The sequence below is a fragment of the Schistocerca cancellata genome, chromosome 7 (genome assembly GCF_023864275.1).
Source record: "Schistocerca cancellata isolate TAMUIC-IGC-003103 chromosome 7, iqSchCanc2.1, whole genome shotgun sequence".
Classification (NCBI taxonomy): domain Eukaryota; kingdom Metazoa; phylum Arthropoda; class Insecta; order Orthoptera; family Acrididae; genus Schistocerca; species Schistocerca cancellata.
This window is the reverse complement of record NC_064632.1, coordinates 63,308,314-63,331,593: the sequence shown is the minus strand read 5'-3', so window position 1 is coordinate 63,331,593 and position 23,280 is coordinate 63,308,314. Positions and strand designations below refer to the sequence as shown.

Here is a 23,280-nt window from a genome sequence, read left to right as displayed (position 1 = left end):
AACAGACAAGAATTAACTGGTGAAATTGTAAACAATGTTTTTCAGAAAATCATTAAGTGGTTCTCTGCAAATGGGCTCTCATTAAAATTTGACAAAACACAGTATATACAGTTCCACACAGTAAATGGAATGACACAATTAATAAATATAGACTTCGATCAGCTAAGGTAGAATATTCAAAATTTCTATGTGTATGCACTGATGAGGGGTTGAACTGGAAAAAAACACACTGAAGATCTGCTGAAACGTTTGAGTTCAGCTACTTATGCTATTAGGGTCATTGCAAACTTTGGCGATATACATCTCAGTAAATTGGCTTACCACGCCTATTCTCATTCTCTGCTTTCGTATGGCATCATATTCTGGGGTTCATTGCACAAAAGCGTGTAATCAGAATAATTGCTGGAGCTCATCTAAGATCATCCTGCAGACACTTATTTAAAGAGCTAGAAATAGTCACTGTAGGCTCACAATATATATACATTCACTTATGAAATTTGTTATTAACAATCCGAACGAATTCAAAAGTAATAGCAGAGTACATGGCTACAACACTAGGAGAAAGGATGATCTTTATTACTCAAGGTTAAATCTAACTTTGGCTCAGAAGGGGGTAAATTATGCTGCCACAAAAGTCTTTGGTCACTTACCTAATAGCATCAAAAGTCTGACAGATAGCCATATAGCATTTAAAAGGAAATTAAAAGAATTTCTTAATGGCAACTCCTTCTACTCATTAGATGAATTTTTGGATATAATAAGTGGGTAATTTCCCCAACCGCCATATATATAAGGTGTCATGTAATATTTTGTGTAATGTAATTTCTTGTATAGACAGCTTTTATTAACCTGACACTTATCTAATCTAATAATCGAATCTAAACAAGTCAGTAACACGTTGGTCTACCTCTGGTCCTTATGCAAGCAGCTATTTGGCTTGGCATTTACTAATTGACAGAGTTGTTGCATGTCTTCCTGAGGGATGTCGTACCAAATTCTGTCCAATTGGTGCGCTAGATAGTCAAAATCCCGAGTTGATTGGACCGCCTGCCCATAATGATCCAAACGTTCTCAGTTTGGGAGATATCTGGCGACCTTGCTGGCCAAGGTAGAGTTTAGTATGCACGAATACAAGCGGTAGAAAGTATCGCCGTGTGCCGGCAAGCATTATCTTGCTGAAATGTGAGCAGGATAGCTTGCCATGAAGGGCAACGAAGCGGGGCGTGGAATATCGTCGATGAATCGCTGTGCTGTGAGGATGCCGCTAATGACCTCCAAAGGGGTCTTGCTACGAAATGAAATGGCACCCCTGACCATCTCTCCTGACCGTCGGGCTGTGACCATCGGGCTGTATGGCGAGTGGAAATCAGGTTGGTATCCCATTGCTTTGTGGGGCATTTCGAGACATGTCCACACTGTTCATCGGGGCTCAGTTCGAAGCGGAACTAATTACTGAAGACAATGCTGCTCCAGTTGATTAGATTCCAGGCTCAAGACCGCGTTTTGGTGCCCTTCATGGTAAGACATCCTGGGCTTACATTTCGGCAAGATAATGCTTTCCCACACTCATGTTACGAGAGATACGTGTGACAAACCGGCGGAACATTCGACAGTCGAGATCTTGGAAGAATGAGACAAGCCACTCAAATTTTATAGAATTTTTTCTTCTTCTTCCTCGCTTTTTCCCGTTTGTCTATACAGACAATATTGTTATTGGTTTGTGGCAATGTTAATGACAATGGATGGTCGTATGCCCTACGACATATCTTAGAAGCTAGAGTAAGAAAAGGCAAACCTACATTTCTAGCATTTGTAGACTTAGAGAAAGCTTTTGACAATGTTGACTGGAATACTCTCTTTCAAATTCTGAATGTGGCAGAGATAAAATACAGGGAGTTAAAGGCTATTTACAATTTGTGCAGAAACCAGATGGTAGTTATAAAAGCCGAGGGACATGAAAGGGAAGCAGTGGTTGGGAAGGCAGTGAGACAGGGTTGTAGCCTATCCCCGATGTTATTCAATCTGTATAATGATCAAGCAGTAAAGGAAACAAAAGAAAAATTCGGAGTAGGTATTAAAATCCATGGAGAAGAAATAAAAACTTTGAGGTTCGCCGATGACATTGTAATTCTGTCAGAGACAGCAAAGGACTTGGAAGAGCAGTTGGACGGAATGGACAGTGTCTTGAAAGGAGGGTATAAGACGAACATCAACAAAAGCAAAACGAGGATAATGGAATGTAGTCGAATTAAATCGGGTGATGCTGAGGGAATTAGATTAGGAGATGAGACGCTTAAATTAGTATATGAGTTTTGCTATTTGGGGAGCTAAATAACTGATGATGGTCGAAGTAGAGAGGATATAAAATGTAGACTGGCAATGGCAAGGAAAGCGTTTCTGAAAAAGATAAATTCGTTAACATCGAGTATAGATTTAAGTGTCGGGAAGTCGTTTCTGAAAGTATTTGTATGGAGTGTAGCAATGTATGGAAGTGAAACGTGGCCGATAAATAGTTTGGACAAGAAGAGAGTAGAAGCTTTCGAAATGTGGTGTTACAGAAGAATGCTGAAGATTAGGTGGGTATATCACATAACTAATGAGGAGGTAATGAACAGAATTGGGGAGAAGAGGGGTTTGTGGTACAACTTGACTAGAAGAAGGGATCGGTTGGTAGGACATGTTCTGAGGCATCAAGGGGTCACCAATTTAGTATTGGAGGGCAGTGGGGAGGGTAAAAATCATAGAGGGAGACCAAGAGATGAGTACACTAAGCAGATTCAGAAGGATGTAGGCTGCAGTACGTGCTGGGAGATGAAGCAGCTTGCACAGGATAGAGTAGCATGGAGCGCTGCATCAAACCAGTCTCAGGACTGAGACCACAACAACAACATGCCATACATGACGCCACAACTCCCCCCCCCCCCCCCCCCCCTGCAGGATGGAATCTGCCCTATGTGTCTGCGTCTAGATTAAATGTCATGTTCAAGTGTGAAAACGTTTTCTAGGTCTTTGCGAGCGTACATCTGATACGGAATGTGGGTAATAGCCTGATATTTACTTAGTGTGATGCGGCAAACCGCCGAAAAACCACATCTAGGCCTCGTCAGCAATCTGCGAGGCATGTTCAATCCGGGACAGGTTCGCCTGTCGAATCTCAGCAGCGGCACGTTAACGCTCTCAGGCATCCGTACGGATTCAACTTCAGTAGGATATTTAAAACAAATGAATGAGATGCCAGTTGCAATAGAAAACGATCTGAAAACTGAATAATTACTGAGGCATCTTCTACCGTATCTTCCTTCGCCGTCGGCGTTGTCGTTGTTACCGTGAGACACCGTTATACCAAGAGGAAAGGCGCGTCGATCTTAGAGCATGAGATATGATGACCTTAAGCCATTGACAACACACAACGGTCACGGTAGCACCTGATTCCAGAATAGCTGCAGTAGTTAAGATCTACGAACTATCCCTTGTTGACCAGGTCCCCAAAACTTAACTCGTAACGAGATCCCTTCAAAGCAAATTGTCATAACGATCGTCTATAAAGGCTTCGTACAACGAGAAGAAATGTTACGGTTGATGGAATAATAACAGATACGACCAAACTGTCTTGTCTCTTCTGCTTTATCTAATATAACTTCGTTCACAGTTTCATTTCGCATTCACCACTCATTCACCGAAACCCTTTGATGAACAGTTTTGGTTGCTTAACACCAACAGTCAATGATAATGATACAGCTTTTCTCCTTTTTATAAATTGAAGCCCGCTCTCCGTGATATAATAAGAAAAAAACCGGTCTCAATACCGCGTCCCTCGTGAGATGCGAATAGACTTACCCCGGAATTGACCGCCCTGTAGGTGTACTCAATTTAATGACCACACTTCGCTGTCCGCTATTTCGCGTAACTGAATATCAATTTGTTACTCTGATTATACACTGTAGCTATTTAAAATTCGCCCCTATATTTTTCACAACGCACAATTAGCACTTCGTTACTTATTTGTTTTTTTTTTCCTAAGAGTAAACGAAAATAAATACGCCGTATAATCGGCTTAGTCGACATAAAGCAAAACACCTTAATATGCCCAATTTCACCTCTTCTTATAGGATCGGCTACCTTACTCATTAATTGACTACATATTATTTCCAATAACACTAAACAGGTATCGACGTTATATTTTAATTGTATTCAAAAGCATGTTACTACTATTATGACCAACCAAATCGTCACAAATCGCGCGGCGTGCGTTTTTAATGATAACTTTACGCTATTCAATTAAATCGCGCGGCGTGCGTTTTTAATGATAACTTTAAGCTATTCAATTTCCGTTACAGCTATCTTGACTCGTAATGTTACAATCTGCTAACGTTACATGAAAATTATCACATATACGAAACAGAAGCAGGAAAGAAACCACTACTAAATGACTGAATGAACATTACTAACCACACACAGAGAGAGAGAGAGAGAGAGAGAGAGAGAGAGCAATAAAATATCAGCAAAGTTGACAATACTTACAGAAACAAATGACACTCCACACACCAAAAGTGGTAGTTCAAATGTTATTTTCATAGAGTAAATATCTCTGGAGTGAGCATTGCGTACTGCGCATGTTGTCTACATTAAACCAGGATTGTCACGTGTTTTCGGGACTTCGCTGTGCGTGTGTGCTTTCCGCAGAATTCGAAGTTATAATATCAAGAGTTTTTGTTGTGTTTTCACCGTTTGTTGATAGTGTAATAGCGATGGTGAATTACTGTTGTTGCTACGGATGCAAAGAAAAATATGTGAAAGGAGGGATAGTAACTTTTCATGGGTACTATGTTCAAAAATTTCGAGACGCATTATAATTAAGGCTTCATTCTGCAGACCTATTATTTTACGATTTTATGACTATGTAATAGATTTTACGGCTCGTACAAAAGCTTACAAACAATCGCTTCCTCTCGTAAATTTGCTTGTGGAACAGGAAAGGTAGTGGTCAGTTGTTTCAGCAAATAGTATCCTCCATGCATTTATCAGTGAGTTGTCGATTATGTATATAGATTTGAAAGACAGGAGACAGATAAATTCAATAGAGTGGGAGTCTGTAATTGTCTTCGTATAATGTGTGTGGCCAAACCTTTTCGTTTACTATAAAGTTACAGTAGGAGACCATGTTAAGTGTGTCTAGGACATGGAGAATGATTGTGTGATTTATATTTTAAAGTCCCGAAGGATGAACAACGAGTAAAGATGTGGCTCCAGAAAATGAGGAGTAGTAATTTTGTCCCCACAAAATATTCCATAGTATGTTCAAAACACTTTGAAGAGGAATGTTTAGACAGAGAAAAATTTGGACGTGTGTGGCTGAAGGTAGATGCTATACCAACTATTTTTAATTTTCCACAGCGCCTACTACCAATTTCTGCATTCAGCTTAAATACATTTTTTGCACAAATCAAATAAAAAACACAATATTGTAGGTAACCAATGTACACTCTCATCTTCTCTGATGTATTTTGCCTTCAATTTATTTTCTTCGCCATTTGATTAAAAAGCGTAAAATATTAGTAAACATGTCCCCCAAACTCTTTCATTTGTGTCACTTTCCACTTCCCTTAATGGTGTTAAATGGATCGAATGGCTCTGAGCACTATGGGACTTAACTTTTGAGGTCATCAGTCCCCTAGAACTTAAAACTACTTAAACCTAACTAACCTAATATCACACACATCCAAGCCCAAGGCAGGATTCGAACCTGCGACCGCAGCAGTAGCGCCGTTCCGGAGTGAAGCGCCTAGAACCACACGGCCACTCCGGTTGGCCTGGTGTTCCATGGGTTGACTGATACATAACCAACTTTATTTGTCTTACAGTACATTTATTCTCCGATCGCCTTTCCCCCCCTTTCTTACTCAGTCTACTATTTATTTAATGCACGGGGAGCAAGTACGTAAAATGCGTTAAATAAATACTTCAAAGTGTCACCAGTAAGAAAAATTGTGCTTTAGGTCGCAAAAACGAGAAAATAAATACACAGAAATAGCAGAAAAAAGGACGAATTAGCAGGGATATAACCGCTAATGTGTGGTAAATTCGGTGTTTTTCGGACACTTGCAAAAGTACTAGCGTACTGTCAAGTCGTTTTGCAAGACTATCACTGCAAAAATGTACGTCAGGCTCTGTAATACTATAAAGTGCCGTATCATACTGAAAACTACCAAAAATCGAGTGCATCTGAACTGTGACACCTATCTGAAAGAAGTAGAATGCAATATCACTTGCCCTTAAAAGTTACGTGGCTGGTTTATTCCCGGTATCAAATGGATACTGTTAAAATGTCTGCGCAACATATATAAATAATCCACGACACGTACGAAAAGAATCCGCCTGTACTAGGTATGTAGTGACATTCGAAATATACAGGGCGCTATAAGGACAAAACCACGACGTCCCGAGAACACGTGACCAGGCCGGCAATGTATGTTGACAACACAAAATGTGTTCTCCGCATGTGAATGCTCACTCCAGAGATGTTTACTCTATGGTTATTTTACAAGACTGCAATGACGACATGAAAAAATGGATGCTTTCAACCGGTTTTCCACATGAGAGAAAACTACATGGTTTTCAAATAACGAATTACATGATTTAACAAGTACCTTTCAACTTTATTATAAAAAAAGACTTCTATGAACTGTTTTGGCATCTGTAATCGTTGACGAAAAAATGGTCATATTTCAGACTACCCAATATGACACCTTATTTAAAAGCGAAACGCGTCTGAGTGCACACATAAAATAAAAAATAATGTACGTATAGCTTGGAATGGATACCTCTCTCGCAAAGTCCTGCAAAGGACACAAAGGAATTAAAGACATTAGATGCCACTTGGCATTGATGTATGTCAATCGGACAAGTTGAAAATTTGTGCCATACCGGGACTCTATCTCGAAGCTCAAACCACATATCCTGCCAAGGAGCTATATTCATCGTCTGTATTTGTCGCAGAAGGTGTGTTGTATTGGAGTAGTTTAGCCCCTGTGGCTAGTTAGGAAATTTGGGCTAGTGAGTTGACTGTAGTAATGTTCCCATTACTAAATCCTGCTCGGCAGCGTAATCTGATTGTTGTATTTCAGGTGAAACTGTTCTGCTGCATCAGGTAACGAAGAAGAAGAAAGTGGGGGACTGTTACGTCAAATGTTTTTGTTCTGTGGACTCGGCCTATGAATTTTTGCCGGACGTCTGTTTCAAATTTTCGTGAGCCATCTGCAACATTAACTTATCAGTTACAATTTCGATAGTAATCTACATTTGAATATTCAGTGAAAGTCGGTTAAAAAATTAAGAACTCGAGCCCTACACTCGCTCGGATTTATCGGCGGACACAGTATCGTATGCGTTGGATTGTTGGGCGTCCAACAAACCAGTTTTGGTTGTTGGGCGCTCGGCTGGTTCTCAGTGCAAAATACCCGATACCCCCTTTTTTCCCCAAGACCCCAACCACGCCATCCAACAAAGAAAAACAGTGCAGCGTGTGACGCGTAGCGCAGCCTGCTAACTACCCAACAGAAGTTCATCTGACATCCTTTTTTTGTGATTTCATTCCCCTGCCCCATATGGGCAGGGGAGGGCTGTCAGCAGCACAATCCGCCGCTCTTCAGCCGAGTGACACGACAACTAAAACAAGAATAAAATAATACATACATAAGGAGATAAAAAAGGGGAACATAAAACAGAGTAAGGGGAGAAAATGGAGGTAAAAAGACCTGGACATGTAGACGTTCATGGGGGACAGTTAAAAAAGTCACCAGAAAGTTAAAAAACACAGTTGGCGATTCTTAAAACACAGAGAAGACACTGGATGCTCATGCACAGGTTAAAAGTTGGCCACAGTATTAAAAACACTCCGAAACAACACACTTAAAACCCACTTGAAGCACACACGACGAAGAATAAAACTACCAGGTGGGACCTGCAGAGGTAAAGGTCAGAGAAGATGGAAAAGGAGGGGAGAGCATGGGGCAGCTGGGGAAGCGGCGGGATGAAGAGAGGAGGGGCAACCGTGGGTTCACGAAGAGGCAGGAGACACATGGGGCGGGAGAGGAAAAGGGAAGACAGGGCAGGAGGGAGCGCAGAGACACTGAAAGAAGGCACAAGAGATGGAGGGGGAGTAGGAGGGGAAATCTGCACAGGAGAAGGGAGGGGGAGGAGAGGGAGCCCTGAGGAGGAGGCAGGAATAGGGGGTTAGAGTTGGTTGGAAAGGTAGATGTCAGGGCGAAGCTCATCATCCGGGAGGGGTAGACGGTGGAAGTTGTGTTGGGAAAGGAGATGGAGGGTGTGGAGATGGAGAGAGGGAGGGACACAACGGTAAAGGCGCGGCAACTGGTTGGGAGTGGAGAGGAAGGGAGACACCAGGGAGTGAGGGGGATCAAGGCGGCGGACAATATATAGTGTGCAGATGTGTTCGAGGAAAAGGAGAAGGTGGGGGAAGGGGATGAGGTCATAGAGGATGCGCGTGGGGGACGGAAGGCGGATGCGGAAGGCAAGGCGGAGTGCATGGCGTTCGAGGATTTGGAGGGCTTTATAGAACCGGGGAGGGGAGGAAATCCAAGCAATGCTGGCATAACAAAGGATGGAAAGGATGGGGCAGATCATGGATTTGTAGATGTGAAGGATGGTGGAAGGATGCAGACCCCACGTCCGGCCGGACAGGAGTTTCAGGAGGCGGAGGTGGTTGTGAGCTTTCTTTTGGATGGTAAGGAGATGGGGAGTCCAGGAAAGGTGGCGGTCGAGTGTGAGGCCAAGGTGTCCAAGGGTAGGAGTGAGGTGGATAGGACGGCCATAAATGGTGAGGTAGAAATCATGGAGGCGGAAGGAGCGGGTGGTGCGGCCTATGATGATCGCCTGGGTCTTGGAGGGATTAACACGGAGGAACCACTGGTTGCACCAAGTGGTGAATTGGTCAAGGTGGGTTTGGAGGGTATATTGGGACTGTTGAAGGGTAGGATAAAGGGCTAGGAAGGCTGTGTCATCAGCGAACTGGAGAAGATGAACAGGAGGGGGAGGTTTGGGCATATCAGCGGTGTACAGGAGATAGAGGAGAGGGGAAAGGACGGAACCTTGGGGCACGCCGGCAGAGGGGTAGAAAGTACGGGAGTTGGAATTGTGGATAGTCACATAGGAGGGACGATGGGAGAGGAAGGAAGCAACGAGACAGACGAAGTTGATGGGGAGAGCATAGGTCTGGAGTTTGAAAAGGAGCCCGGGATCCCAGACATGGTTGGTTGGTTGTTTCGGGGAAGGAGACCAGACAGCGAGGTCATCGGTCTCATCGGATTAGGGAAGGAAGTCGGCCGTACCCTTTGAAAGGAACCATCCCGGCATTTGCCTGGAGCGATTTAGGGAAATCACGGAAAACCTAAATCAGGATGGCCGGACGCGGGATTGAACCGTCGTCCTCCCGAATGCGAGTCCAGTGTCTAACCACTGCGTCAGACATGGTCATAGGCGTTCTGGAGATCAAGGGAAACAAAGATAACAGAGCGATGGGAGTTAAGTTGGAGGGAAAGAAGATTGGTAAGGTTAAGGAGCTGGTCGTCGGCAGAGAAGGTCGGCCGGAAGCCACATTGGGTAAGAGGAAGGAGGCGGTGCTGGTTAAGTTGGCGGTGGATACAGCGAGAGAGGATCTGACATCAGTGCGCATGGGTATAAAATTGCGTATAAGGCGCTCAGTATGACCGAGTGCGAGGGGAACTAATAGGGTTGCTGGACAGGTTTAAAGTCTGTAAATGTTTGAGGGAAACGTCGTGCGAGGAATGTAGCATTAGAGCTGCAAGTAATGAGCCACTTGCTTCACTGTTGGAAGTGTAAAGGAATCCATCCGAATGCCACACTTCTTCATGTAGGCGGCATGCTGCTGTTGGCAATTTGCTTCCCGTGGTCATAGCCAATCTGGTGTTAGTATAGAGTAGCCAATGAGAATCGCTGAATCTAATGGCTTGTGTCGGCAGATAATGCAATTTTATTGGTTTCGGCGTTGATAGCGTGAGTATTGATCAGGCTGTTACGGATAATAAAGTTGGTTACAGGTTTTCGTGCGTATTTCTTGTATGTTTTGCGGAACATAATGAGAATTCTTAGACAGTTGTTGCACACTCCAATGTTATAGTTTCGTTGTGAGTTGGTCATGTTAACAAATATGACTGGAAGAAAACTGACTGTGATAAAGGACTGATCTGTAGCATAGCCCTTGGCCTTGGTTAGATTGCAATGTGACTTTGCTTTTGAGTTGGCGAAGCCAACGAATGTGAATGTAATCAAACTGTTTGTGGTGACGCATTGATATGCAGCGTAGCCCAATGATTGTTTCGAAAATTTTGCTGGTTATTTCCAAAAAATCCAGATTTCAGTTTTACGGAATGTTGTTTTATGGCGTTTTGCACAGTATACTTCATTATGCCACCACGTAATTTCACACACTGCACATCGTGAAGACTTATTGAACGCTATTTTCTCACTGGTTCCACCATATTGTCGAATCATACGACTCATTATTTGTCGTGTTCAGTTCCCGTCAGATACCACGCAAGGAGTTACCAACTGTGGAACGCAACGGAAAGGCTGTGAACACCGTAAGTGAACTCTTAGGTGAACAGCAAACAGTAATGTTTTGAACTGAAGTATATCAGTTCTTTGTTTCCAGCTTTTGCATTAATTTCAACTTACCATGGTATTTTACGTGAAAGATTTAACTAGGTCAGGGACAGGAAGTGTCTGTATCCCTTGGCTTTGCTACTGTAGCCTCCTGAACATAAAGGAATGTTCGATAAGAGTCATCATCGGCTTTGACATGTGACTTAGGAAACATGCGATAAACGCTGTAAAATTTACGCCGACTATAACCTGATGTTACTGACGATTGTCAGGTCAACCCACAGAAAAACTTGAAGAATCATTCATTAAGTCTAAATAGAAAAGACCCAAGTATCTCCATGTGAACTACAATCCTGCCGAGAGAGCTGTGATATGCTGTGCAGATTAGTCTCCGAATTTGAGGAAAAACATTTCAGAGTTTGTAAAAGATGTTTCATCTGCCAGCCCATTAAAGGCAACAATGTATATAGATTGATTATTAATTTAGTATTTTTGGACAAACTTGATGGTAATGAGGTTGTGACTTGTATGTTTGACACTGTAGTGTCAAAAGAAAAGCATCAACAATTGAAAAATTGGGCTGAGAGAAAAAGGTGCATCCCTTTTCACCTTACTTGAATATATGTGCTGCAGAGAGAGTATACTATTCTCATGCTGATAACCCTCACCTTCCCAGCATTGAAAGGTGAGGTAAAATTGCATAGCTTATTGGATCATATTTAGTCACATAATTTATTACCTGCACAAGATAAAACTGAGTGGTTTAGATATCAAGAAGATGATATTCAACATAAATACATATATTTTTTGGAATAAAATAACCTTCTACCAGTGTACATAATTTTTTGATTATTCGTTAAAGTGTAATGCTTATTTTTATGCGCAAGTACTCTTTCTTGTCTGTAATTTTTTTGGGTTGTGCCCACTATACTGGACCCATTATTTTGCTTTTTACAATTTTTGTACCAAATGTGTAATTAGCATTGTCATAATGACAAAGGTACCACAGCACACAGTTTGGAAACCGTGGGCAAAAATTAGAATGATTCGTTCACACTGCAGCAGGATGTGCGCAGTTTTGAAAATTTTGGACAGATTAAAACTTTATGTTGACCTGAGACTGGAATCTGGAACTTTGCCTTTCACTTAGTCAGTGAGAGCATTGCTTGTGAAAGACAGGGTTCCAGATTTTAGTCCTGGTGCAGCACACACTATCTGCTAGGATATTTCATTAGCTTAAACTATTGGTTGTAGGCCAGCTCCTTGATTGCTTGACAACATACCCACAGGTTGCTGGGTGTGGACGTGGCATCGCTGGACGATGTGTACTGGCTGGAGGACTCACGGGCACGCAGCCTGCTGGGCAAGGACTTCGTGGCGTGGGCGGCGGCGCGCCAGGCGCTACCCACCTCCAAGGAAGACCTGGCGCGCCTCAAGGCAGACCTCTGGAGCGCTGTCGTCAAGTCCACGCAGCACGAGGATGCCTGGACCTGGGGTATGCCGTGCCTCTCCCCCATTCATCCAGATCTTCCACTAATTCAGCTCGCTCCATCTACATGTACACTCTGTAAGCACACCTTACAGTGTGTATTGGAGGGTACGTCTGGTACCTCTTCCATTTTATCCCTTCCATGGCTCATTGATGAATCATGTTTGAAAAGGCTTCTTGTCCACAAGCTCTAATTTCTCAGATCTAGTCATGGACATTTTGAGTGACGTTTATGGAGGCAGTGAAATATTGTTTGATTCTTCTTAGAATATATACTCCTGAAATTTCAGCAGAGCTATCTGTGATTCACAATAAGCTTCATGTACTGTCTCCAACTGGAGTTAATTGACTATCTCCTTAATGCTCTCGCACTGGCTATACGATTCCATGATGAAACATGCTTCTTTTCGTTGGATTGTCTCTCTCTCTTCTATTAAACCTACTTGGTAAGCTCCAAGACTGACAAGCAGTGCTCAAGAATCAGTAAAATAAATGTGATGTAAGCCTGTTCTTTTGTGAATGAATCGCTCTTCATTGAAATTCTTCCAATGAATCTCAGGCTCAAACAGCTTTTCCCACAACTGATTTCGTACAGTCTCTCCATTTTAAATCACTCCAGATGGTGGTTAGTCCTAAGTAATTTACAGTTGTTACTGTTTTCTATGATTTGACCCATCTGGATAGTCACACACGTTAGTGTGCCATTTCCAGGATTGAGGAAGGTTCTCCAGTCCCAGATCAAATCTGCCCAACGGATTAACGATGAGGTGTGCTGGACAGTCCAGACATGGTTTTTAGACAAGGTGAATACCAGGCGGATACCCACAGTCCGCCTCATTCACAAAAATTAAAAAGAAAAAAAAAAATCTCACAGCTTCACATGGGATTGCACTCGATGCAGACAGATGAGGTGCACAAATTCTGTCCTGGTGCATGGTGGGGAGCAGTAATTTGTGGTGCCAACAGGAAGGCCATTCTAAAGCCACTTTCTACAGCTAATATGGTGACCCCATGCAGACACAGGCTAAGGCTAGGAAAAAGAAGACTGGTTCCAGTTATTTTTTGACAGTAGCAAAGTGAACACGAATGGATCACTTTACCTATTAGTGCATTATTCAGATGCAACTGCCAGTCTCTTCACTAGTAATCAGTCCTATGCAGGTATTCTTGTATTTCATTACGTAGGCATTTTGACCTTCCCATAGATAACAGCATCATCCGCAAACAGCCTGAAAGAGCTGTCTCCATTATCCATCAGATCATTTGCGTGCAATGAAAACAGTGATGGCTGTGTGTACTACTCCTTTGAGTTCAGTTGGGTCCTCAAGAATGACGTTCTCAGTTCTGTATGCTAAACAGCTGTGAATTGGCTCAAATTTTGTCTGATACTCTGCAAGTCTGTATTTTGTTCACTAACCAACAGTGCTGATCTGCAGCAGAGGAGCAGGACAAAGATGTTAAGATGCTCAACTCCCTCTGACACCTTCTTGTTAATCTTTGGTTCCCTTTATCTTCACAACATGTAGGTTCTCCTCCGAGAGATCTGTCCCAGCGTTCTAACCTTCATTAACATGTCCCCCTTTTTCCTCAAATGAAGGAACTAATAGTTCTAAAAGTTGGGTTTGGTTCTTTCACTGAGTAACATTGTTATCATTAGCATTATTCCTGCATAATGATGTAGGCTGTTAAATGATAATGGTAACAATAAATTACCATAGAGATATTGATGAAGTAATATCTTGTTGTAGACTTCACTTTACAGAAGAGTATTTTATTTCTTTTTAATTTATCACTTTTATTCATCATAAATTCTAAGTTAAAATTGAAATACAAATCTGTGAGTGATACGAAGGGTGGCTGAGAAGTCCTCAGCCCGTGCAATAAAAGTTGTCTGTAGTCCTAATGTTAATGGCTATTTTTCAGTGAAGTTCCCTGTTAGGGCCAGACATTCTTGTTACCAGTGCTCCTGTCCCATAATACCCTCCTTGCAGAACGTTTCTCCTGCATGGCAAAGAAGTCCTCCACCCCAGCCATGGCAACACCATCTTATTGGAAATGTGTCCCAGCTAGATGTTTCTTGAACGTGGGGAAGAGATGAAAGTCAGAGGGGGCTATATTGATTGAATAAGGTGGATGCCATTGCAATTCGAAGCCACAGGACGTGATGGAAGACATTCAAATGACAGATCTGTGTGTGGGCACATTGTCCTGATGAAAGATTACTCATTTTGTCAACATCCCAACATATTTCACTTTGGTGGCCTCCCTCAAATGCATTTGTCGAGCAGCATAATATGTTCTGTTCACTGTTTTTTTTTATTTTTAAAGGTATTCAATCAGGATGATACCCCTGGAATCTCGAAAAACAGAGACCATCACCTTGCCAGTTGACGTGACTGACTTGACCTTCCTGGAGATGGGTGAGGAGGGGTGTTTCCACTGTTTTGATTGAACATTGGATTCAGGTTTAAAGTGGTGAACCTATGCTTAATCCATTGTCCCACAGTTTATGCCTCAAAATGGGTCAAGCTTTTGCTGGACGTGGCTTGTCTCTGACTTCTGTTTTCTGCTGTTGACATTCTAGGGACCCATTGATGTGAGACCTTTTGCATGTCAAGTACAACTCCTATTGTGTGTACAATGCATTCCTGAGATATGCACACCCTCTCAGAAATGTAGTGTTCTGTCACACACCAGTTTGCCATGATGATATTCTGGATTGCAGTGACTTTTCTCCCTTACAGCTGCTACCAGCCTTTGACTGTTAGCAGTCTTGGACTGCATGGAGGATCTTGGACAGAGGTGTTGCCCTGCTTGAATCCTGCCACCCACTTTTTCACAGTGGCCGTGGGAAGGGGAATCCTCCCCAGACATTTCTCTCATGTCATTATTGGATCTGCTGCGCACTTATGACCTTTCTCAGAAGATATCAGATGACTGTATGTTTTCTCTCTTTATCCATTTTTCAAAATTTGTACACCTTGAACTCTTCAAACTTCAATATCTAAAACAAAAAAATCTTGAAACATTTGGTGTGAAAACTAGCAAAGTAATGCACTATTAGTTGCTAAACTAACATTCAGCTAGGCCAAGAACTTCATGCTTAGGCCAGAACTTTTCAGTCACCCCTTGTAATATACCAAAGAAATGAAATGTATGCTTTTGGCACTTCATTTATGCAGAATGGTGTTCCTTATTATTCTTACCTTATTTCAGGCGGAATGTTGGTAGTTTCAGTCTCGGTGGCAGGGCTCGTAACATTGGCAGCGATGACGCAGCCTGCCCTGGCACCAGAGGCAAAACACACACTATTGCAGTATGTAACAGGGAAGTACTTGCTACCTGGAAACTGCAAAGTGAATTTCGAATGGGAGGATCCTCAGAGAGTTGGGGAGACTATGACATTCACTGTAAAGGTGAGCCATAGAAGTAGTATTCCATTATTTTTAAAGTATTACTGTTTTAACGTAAATGTAGTTTTATTATTTCATAGCGTTTGGTGCTTTTTAACAGGTGAGTGTCTTCTTGTCCTCTAATTTGTAATTTTCCTAGTTTCCTTTCAGTCAACAAATGCGTACATGTTGCTGGTGAGCTTGTCTCTCTCTCTCTCTCTCTCTCTCTCTCTCTCTCTCTCTCTCTTTCTCTCTCTCTCTCTCTTCCCCCCCCCCCCCCCCCATGTGTTAAATATTGTTGACCAGATTCATCAACAGTTGTTACGAAAAATTGAGTAATTGTGGATAGATTACCAAGATAAGCTCTGTGCCTTTCTTGAGGTTTGTTTTTCCTGCTAGTTATGATCCTGATCTGTCATACATGAACAGTTTTCACTCATATTGTTGTTATCCTGTTTATTTTTAACACTCATTTTTACCCAGTGTTTGATGTGTGAACCTTTGTTTCTATAAACCTGACATTGAACTTCAGTAAATGTCTACCACTGCAAGAAAGAACAATAGTTTTCTTGAAATACACAAATATTCAGAAGAAAATGAACCCCTTGAATGACCAGAGATAGGACATTCACATTCACAGAACATGTACATTAGTATCTTCTGCGGAAATGTTTAGCATTTCAGTCACCTCAGCTCAGCATGTGTCCTGTTGTCTAGTAGGCACAGGGAGCGCCATAAGCCCTGATAACTTGCTCCATGTGTGACGGGATCAACACATATATGACGCTAATGGTGTCCTGTGATACAGTCATTCATGCTTCATTCACATGGTTCCAAAGTTTGTCTGTGGTGCTTGGCATTGGGTCACAGCATTGAATCTGTCTTTTCACCATGTTGTTGTTGTTGTGGTCTTCAGTCCTGAGACTGGTTTGATGCAGCTCTCCATGCTACTCTATCCTGTGCAAGCTTCTTCAACTCCCAACTTTTCACCATATCCTACATATATTTGATAGTGACAAGTCTGGTGATCTGGCAGGCCGGCCAGGGTAAAAGGGTGACATCTTGTGACACCAAGAAGGCACATGTTCGTGCAGCAACATGTGGTTGTGCATTGTCTTGCTGAAAAATGGCATCTGGGTTGTTGCGCAGAACAGGTATGGCTACAGATTGCAGGATGTCATTTACGTAGATCGCACTGGTCACAGTGCCCTGAACATGCACCAGCTGTGATTTGTGGTTCTTCCCAGTAGCACCCCACACCATAAGTCCTTGACTTGGCGCTCTATGTCTTGTGCGAATGCAGTTACTGTGATGCCACTCCCCTTGTCTGTGGTGAACCAAAATGCACAGATCTGTCCTGACTTGTTGATCTTCTCGGGGAGTGGTCTGTGTGGTGCAACCTGACCCATCTTGTTGTGTTCTACAGCCTTCTGTGAAACTGCCAAAACACTTCAACCCACATGAGCGGCAATTTCCTTGATGGATGCATCGTATTCTCTCATTCCAATAATGTACTGTCTTTCAGATGCACTGATTAGGCAGTATGGTTTGCACATACATCTGTGAGGCATCCTGCCCATCTACTCAAGTCACACTTATCCATTACCTTTGGTTTACAGCAACATTGAGAGCCACAAGCACATTTTACTTGTAGGTGCTGTTGTGCTTCGATTTCAGTGTTGACGTTGAGTTTTTGGACCAACATGGTTCAAATGCTAATCATTTCTGCAGAATATATTGATGTACATGCCATCTGAATACAAACGTCCTATCTGTAATTGTTCAAGGTGTTCTGTTTTTTTAGATATGTGTGTGTAGTTCTCAGAATTCAACTTGTAACACTTTCATTATGTATCAGTCCATCACAAAACAACTAAGTGCTGAATGTTTGAAAACTATTTAGCAGGCATTCTTAATGACGATATCAAAGGCAAAGGTCATTTTATTACATGCAATGAATTTGATATGGTGTAGCATGGGTGCGGGGAGTGGAGCTTGCTGACGGTTGTACTGAACATGATCTTAATTAATCTTTTTAAGAGTGGCGTGGGTAGTACCACTATGAGAATTGAAATTGGGTTTGCTGTAAATACACGCAGTAACTGTCCTTTGGGATTGGACGTCGTGAGTTAATGCAACAAGAGATATTGCAATGTAGTTACAAAATCAAAGTCCAAGTGATAGCTGTATTGGAGAATTGCCGCAACTGTGTCTTCAATAATAAAATGTGAACTGCCAAATCTGCTTGCCTTACCTGTTAGAGAGCTAACAACCACGGGCTGTTGAAGGCAGAACTAGAAGCCCCACAAATAATGTCACATGCCCCTTGCTTATTCCATCTCCACGTCACTGGAATGTTGGGGTATTAGACTTCTAGAAGCTACACAAGGTATGCCATCTTTTTGTTGAGCAATTAAGTGTATCTTATGTATCATTAATAATCATTACTGTCTCACTTTTCATTTTTCCGTTTCATGTTGAACATATTCCTTTCAGGAACCATTCTCAAAATTCAAAAGTGGTTAGAAGTACAGAGACCACTAGACTTCACTGCAGATCTCAATAGAGCATTAGTATAACTGGTACAACTGTTTTGTTCAGATGTAAAATTATTTTTATAGGTATTGATTCAAAGTATGTGTTAGGTTTGTAACAATCTAACTTTTCCAACAGTTCTACCAACGTAATGGCCAGCCTTATCCAATATGTGACACAGACAACCTCTTTGTGGAAGTTACCGAGGGTTCTCACCGAGTAGCAACTGTATCACAACTAGGAGGAACTGACCCAAGTGCTGCTAACACGGCTGTTGTCAAATTTACTGTGCGACATGCCGGCCAGTACCGAATAGCGGTGCTCATTGGCAGCTGCCATGTCCAGGGTAGTCCCTTCCTCAAGAATTTCCTGCCAGGTATGCTTACCTTAGATCAGTTAAATGATTCTATTTTTTTTCTCTGAAAAAGCTTTAAAATATTTTTATAAACATTGCCATTATATTGCATGTTGTTTCATTACAAACAGAATATGTGTTTGGTATATTATTTCACCTGTGACCAGGTCCGCCCGACCCGCACAAGACAGTGTTTGTGCGACATTCTTCAACAGTTGTTTGTACAGCGGGCATGCCTCACTCTCTTATGATAGAGCCACGTGATGAGTTTGATAACCTATGTGTGTTCGATGCCAGCAGTTTGGGTACAGATGCACCAACAGAAGGTTATGCAATAGCAATAACCCAGGTAAGAATGTGACACTTTCTCCTTAAATGGTTTGTTTTTTTAAAAATACATGTATTTGATGCACTTCATTCACAATTTTACTCGATTTATAAGTTTATACCCTTTGCAAATTAGTCGGATACCTCAACCTTTTTGAAATATGTCTACTTGATATTTGATTCTTTTTTTTCATCCCTTAACCTCACCCTCAAACCCAGATCTCCAACACACTCATTCATTCATCCACTCTTTGTATTCAATTGATACCATCAAGAAGGATAACATTCAATGTCGTTGAATGAATCAAGGTATAACTAAAGACAGTCAACTCATAGAAATGTAAACTGTCCTCTGTATTAAGAATTAATGATTATTATACTGCTTAATATCATTTTTTAGTACACCAACTAAAATTAATCTAGTAAACTGGAAAGATAGCTGCTGCTTTCCACTTATTTACAGCTTAATATTTAGATGAATACATTTGTATTAGTGAAAGAAAATAGTTGCCTACATCCGTAACAACAAAACATTATTTACAACGCTCTGCTACTTGTCAAGGAACTTTGCAATGAACTTGCTACTTATTGTGTAATTAAAAAGGACTTTCAACACTCAAATTTAGATGATTTGTGATACTACTGCTTGCTCATTTGTTTTAGCCACTGTTTTGTCTTTCTCTTTTTCAGTAAGATGATGCAGTTACTAACAAAAACACCAACATGGTTACAATGTTCTTTTCAAATAATTTACTGGATGAACAATTGGAAAAAGTTTACAAAAGGCACATAATAAGACCCCCCTGCGAGTCCAGGAGTAAGAATAGGCCTGAGATATTCCTGCCTGTCGGAAGAGGTGACTAAAAGGAGTTTCACATGTTTCGGCCTTTATGTGATGGTCCCCTGTAGAGTTTGACATCCATTCTTCAAAATTTTCCCGAAGAGTGAGCCAACTGTGGAAGGGTGCCTTACATGGTGCATCATGTGCTTTGCGCATTGAGATCCTTAGCCCACTTTCTCGTCATCGCATTTCAGTCCCACTCATTCTCCATCTCTTGGGTGAGGACACCTTCCTGGGTGCATTTTCCACCATGCACTATGCGGTGTCGCTTTCTGCGTCAACAATGACCATGGACTTCTTTGTACCTTACATCCAGCACGGTAGCCAGTCCATTGTGGTGGGGCCACCATGTACCCTGTTGGTTGTATCCTCCTGACCCCACAAGGATCACTCTGCTGATGCCTGCGCCATTAACTCCCCACATATGCCGAGGGGTAGATACCCATCCCCCTGTGGCATCGGGACTCCCGGCAATGGCCATCCTGCCAGGTGACCTTTGCTGTGGCTGGGTGGCACCCGTGGGGAGGACCCCTGGTCAGAGCGGGTGGCATCAGGGCAGATGATACGCGATGAAGCATAGTTCATCTCTTGCTGGTGGTGAAACACCAGCATTCTCTAAGTGTTCACGAGCTCAATTCAACACACAGAAGTACGACCCAAAATCGTGCCCCTCCCTGGCCACACCATGGGAGGAACGTCAGGCAAAGGATGGCAGCAGTCTTATTCGCCCCGGTGTCTTGTATGTTCAAGAGCTGATGGGAAATCATAACCATGAAGCCTCAGTTTTTTGTTCAGCATTTAGAGGACAAGTCTGATGAGGTGGAGGGATTGTCCAAAATAGAACAGGGCCAGTCTTGATCAAAACAGCATCCTCTGCCCAGTCACGGGCATTACTTGCTTGTAACAAGTTGGGGGGTGTTTCTGTTACCATCACGCCACATAAGAGCTTAAATATGGTCCACATAAGAGCTTAAATATGGTCCAGTGTATCATATATCACAGGGACCTTCCTTTGCAGTCTGACAATGAGCTGCATGCCAATTTAGAGCGGCGAGGTGTACATTTTGACTGGCGTGTCCACCGGGGTCTGAGGGATAACCAGGTTGTCACCGGTGCCTTCATCTTGGCCTTTGAGGGTAATACATTGTCCGAGAAGGTCAAGGTGATGGTCTATCGTTGTGATGTAAAGCCCTATATCCCTCCCCTGATGTAGTACTTTAAGTGCTGGAAGTTCGGCCATGTGTCTTCCTGCTGTAATTCCAGCATCACAGGTCGAGATTGCGGGTGCCCATCACATCCCCATACTCCATGTGCCCCGCCTCCTATCTGTGTCAGTTACGGAGAGCACCATTCACCTTGCTTGCCAGACTGCAGTATTCTTCAGAAAGAAAGGAAAATCATGGAGGAAAAGACCCTGGACCGACTGACCTACACTGAGGCTAAGAGAAAATTTGAATACCTGCATCCTGTATGTATGACATAGTCTTACGCTGCCACTACAACAGTTCTGGCATCTTCAGCTCCGCCAACCCGTCACCTCTCAGAATCAGAAGAGTACACCTGCCCCCTTGATGGTGGGGGGCATTTCCCTCCCTGTTCCTCCCGCACTACCTACTTCAGGAGAAACACCCACCCAACCATCAGGGACGTCCGTCCCCACTTCTAAGCCAGAGAAGCGTAAATCTTCTTCGGCTTCTCTCTCTAGGAAGGGGTCACTCCCTTCCCAGGTTTCTGCTACTGGGAAAGATGACACCCATCAGTGGCTGAAGAGCTCAAAAGCAGCTTGTTGTAGGACTTCACACTCATCCTCAGCCCGAGAGACTGAGCCAGTGAAGGCCTCCCAGTGAGGGAAACCCAAGGAGAAGTGAGATAAATCCAAAAAGAAGACCAAGGAAATTGTGGTGGCACCCACACCACCGCTACCTACAAGTTCTGTGTCTGAGGATGGGGTGGGGATTCTGGCATCCACTGAGGGTCTAGATTTCGCCAGACCCTCAGACACAATGAATATAGACTGCTCAGGCAGTAAGTTGGTGGCAGTAGGTGGCCCTGAGGCATAAACTGTCTCATTGAATGTTCCATGCCTTCCCAGCCTCATGATGACGTCATCCTCCAGTGGAATTGCAGCGGTTTTTTCCGCCACCTGGCTAAGCTATGGCAACTGTTAAGCTTTACACTTGCTTTCTGCAATGCCCTCCAGGAAACATGGTTCCTGGCAATGCAGACCCCTGCCCTCCTTGGCTATAAGGGATATTACAGGAACTGTAGCTCAGTATACAGTGAACCTCTGCCCCTTCAAATCCCTCTTGAAGTTGTGGCTGTCAGGATAAGGACGACGCAGGAAATACCTGTCTGCAACGTATATCTTCTTCCAGATGGTGCAGTACCCCTGAATGCATTGGCTGCACTGCTTGATCAACTCCCTAAACCTTTCCTACTTTTGGAAGATTTTGATGCTCATAACCCCTTGTGGGGTGGCACAGTTCTTAATGGCCGAGGCAGAGATGTCGAAAATTTACTGTCACAATGCGACCTCTGCCTCTTAAATACTGGGGCCGCCATACATTTCAGTGTGGCTCACGGTAGTTACTCGGCCATTTATTTATCAACTTGCAGTCCTGGACTTCTCACATCTATCCACTGGAGAGCAAATGACGACCTGTGTGGTAGTGATCACTTCCCCATCTTCCTGTCACTGCCCCGGCATCAGGCCCATGGACGCCTGCCCATATGGGCTTTAAACAAGATGGACTGAGAAACTTTCACCTCTGCTGTCATCATTGAATCTCCCCCACATGGTAACATCGATGTTGTGGTTGGGCAGGTAACAACAATGATCATTTCTGCGGCAGAAAACATGATCCCTCGTTCTTTAGGGTGCCCCCGGCGAATGACAGTCCCTTTGTGGTCGCCGGAAATCGCTGAATCAATTAAGGAGCGTTGGTGAGCTCTACAGCACCATAAGCGGCACCCTTCCCTGGAGCACCTCACAGCCTTTAAACAGCTTCGTGCCCGTTTTCGCCAACGTATCAAACGACGGAAGCGGGAGTGTTGGGAGAGGTATGTGTCGACCATTGCATGTTGCCTCGACTCAGCTCCTGGACTGGGTCGGATTCACAGTCAGATGATTAAACATCTCTCACCTGACTACAAGTGGCATCTCTTTGTCGTCTTCAACCGGATCTGATGCGATGGCATCTTTCCATCGCAGTGGTGTGAGAGCACCGTCATTTTGGTGCTCAAACCCAGTAAGAACCCACTTGACGTGGATGGCTATCAGCCCATTAGCCTCACCAACGTTCTTTGTAAGCTGCTGGAACGTAAAGTGTGTCGGTGGTTGAGTTGGGTCCTGGAGTCACGTAGCCACCTGGTCCCATGTCAGGGTGGCTTCCACCAGGGTCACTCTACCACTGATAATCTGGTATCCCTCGAGTCTGCCACCCCAACAGCGTTTTCCAGACATCAATACTTGGTTGCCGTCTTTTTCGACTTACATAAAGCATACAATGCGACCTGGCAACAACATATCCTTGCCACATTGTATGAGTGGGGTCTCTGGGGCCCACTCCCGATTTTTATCCAAAACTTCTGTTGCTTCATACTTTCCATGTCCAAGTTGGTGCCTCCCATAGTTTCCCCCATATCCAGGAGAACGGCTTCCCGCAGGGCTCTGTATTGAGTGTCTATCTCTTTTTAGTGG

The 23,280-nt window shown here is 43.2% G+C and overlaps 1 protein-coding gene across 1 annotated transcript in view; it reads left to right on the top strand.

The window, feature by feature from the left end:
• Positions 1 to 23,280, top strand: part of LOC126092644 (apoptosis-resistant E3 ubiquitin protein ligase 1) — a 200,254-nt gene that overhangs the window by 59,803 nt on the left and 117,171 nt on the right. Inside the window, exons 3-6 of the mRNA XM_049908367.1 lie at positions 11,931 to 12,136; positions 15,347 to 15,546; positions 18,196 to 18,433; positions 18,580 to 18,761. Coding sequence (XP_049764324.1) covers positions 11,931 to 12,136; positions 15,347 to 15,546; positions 18,196 to 18,433; positions 18,580 to 18,761 — 826 coding nt within the window. The remainder of the gene's footprint in view (positions 1 to 11,930; positions 12,137 to 15,346; positions 15,547 to 18,195; positions 18,434 to 18,579; positions 18,762 to 23,280) is intronic.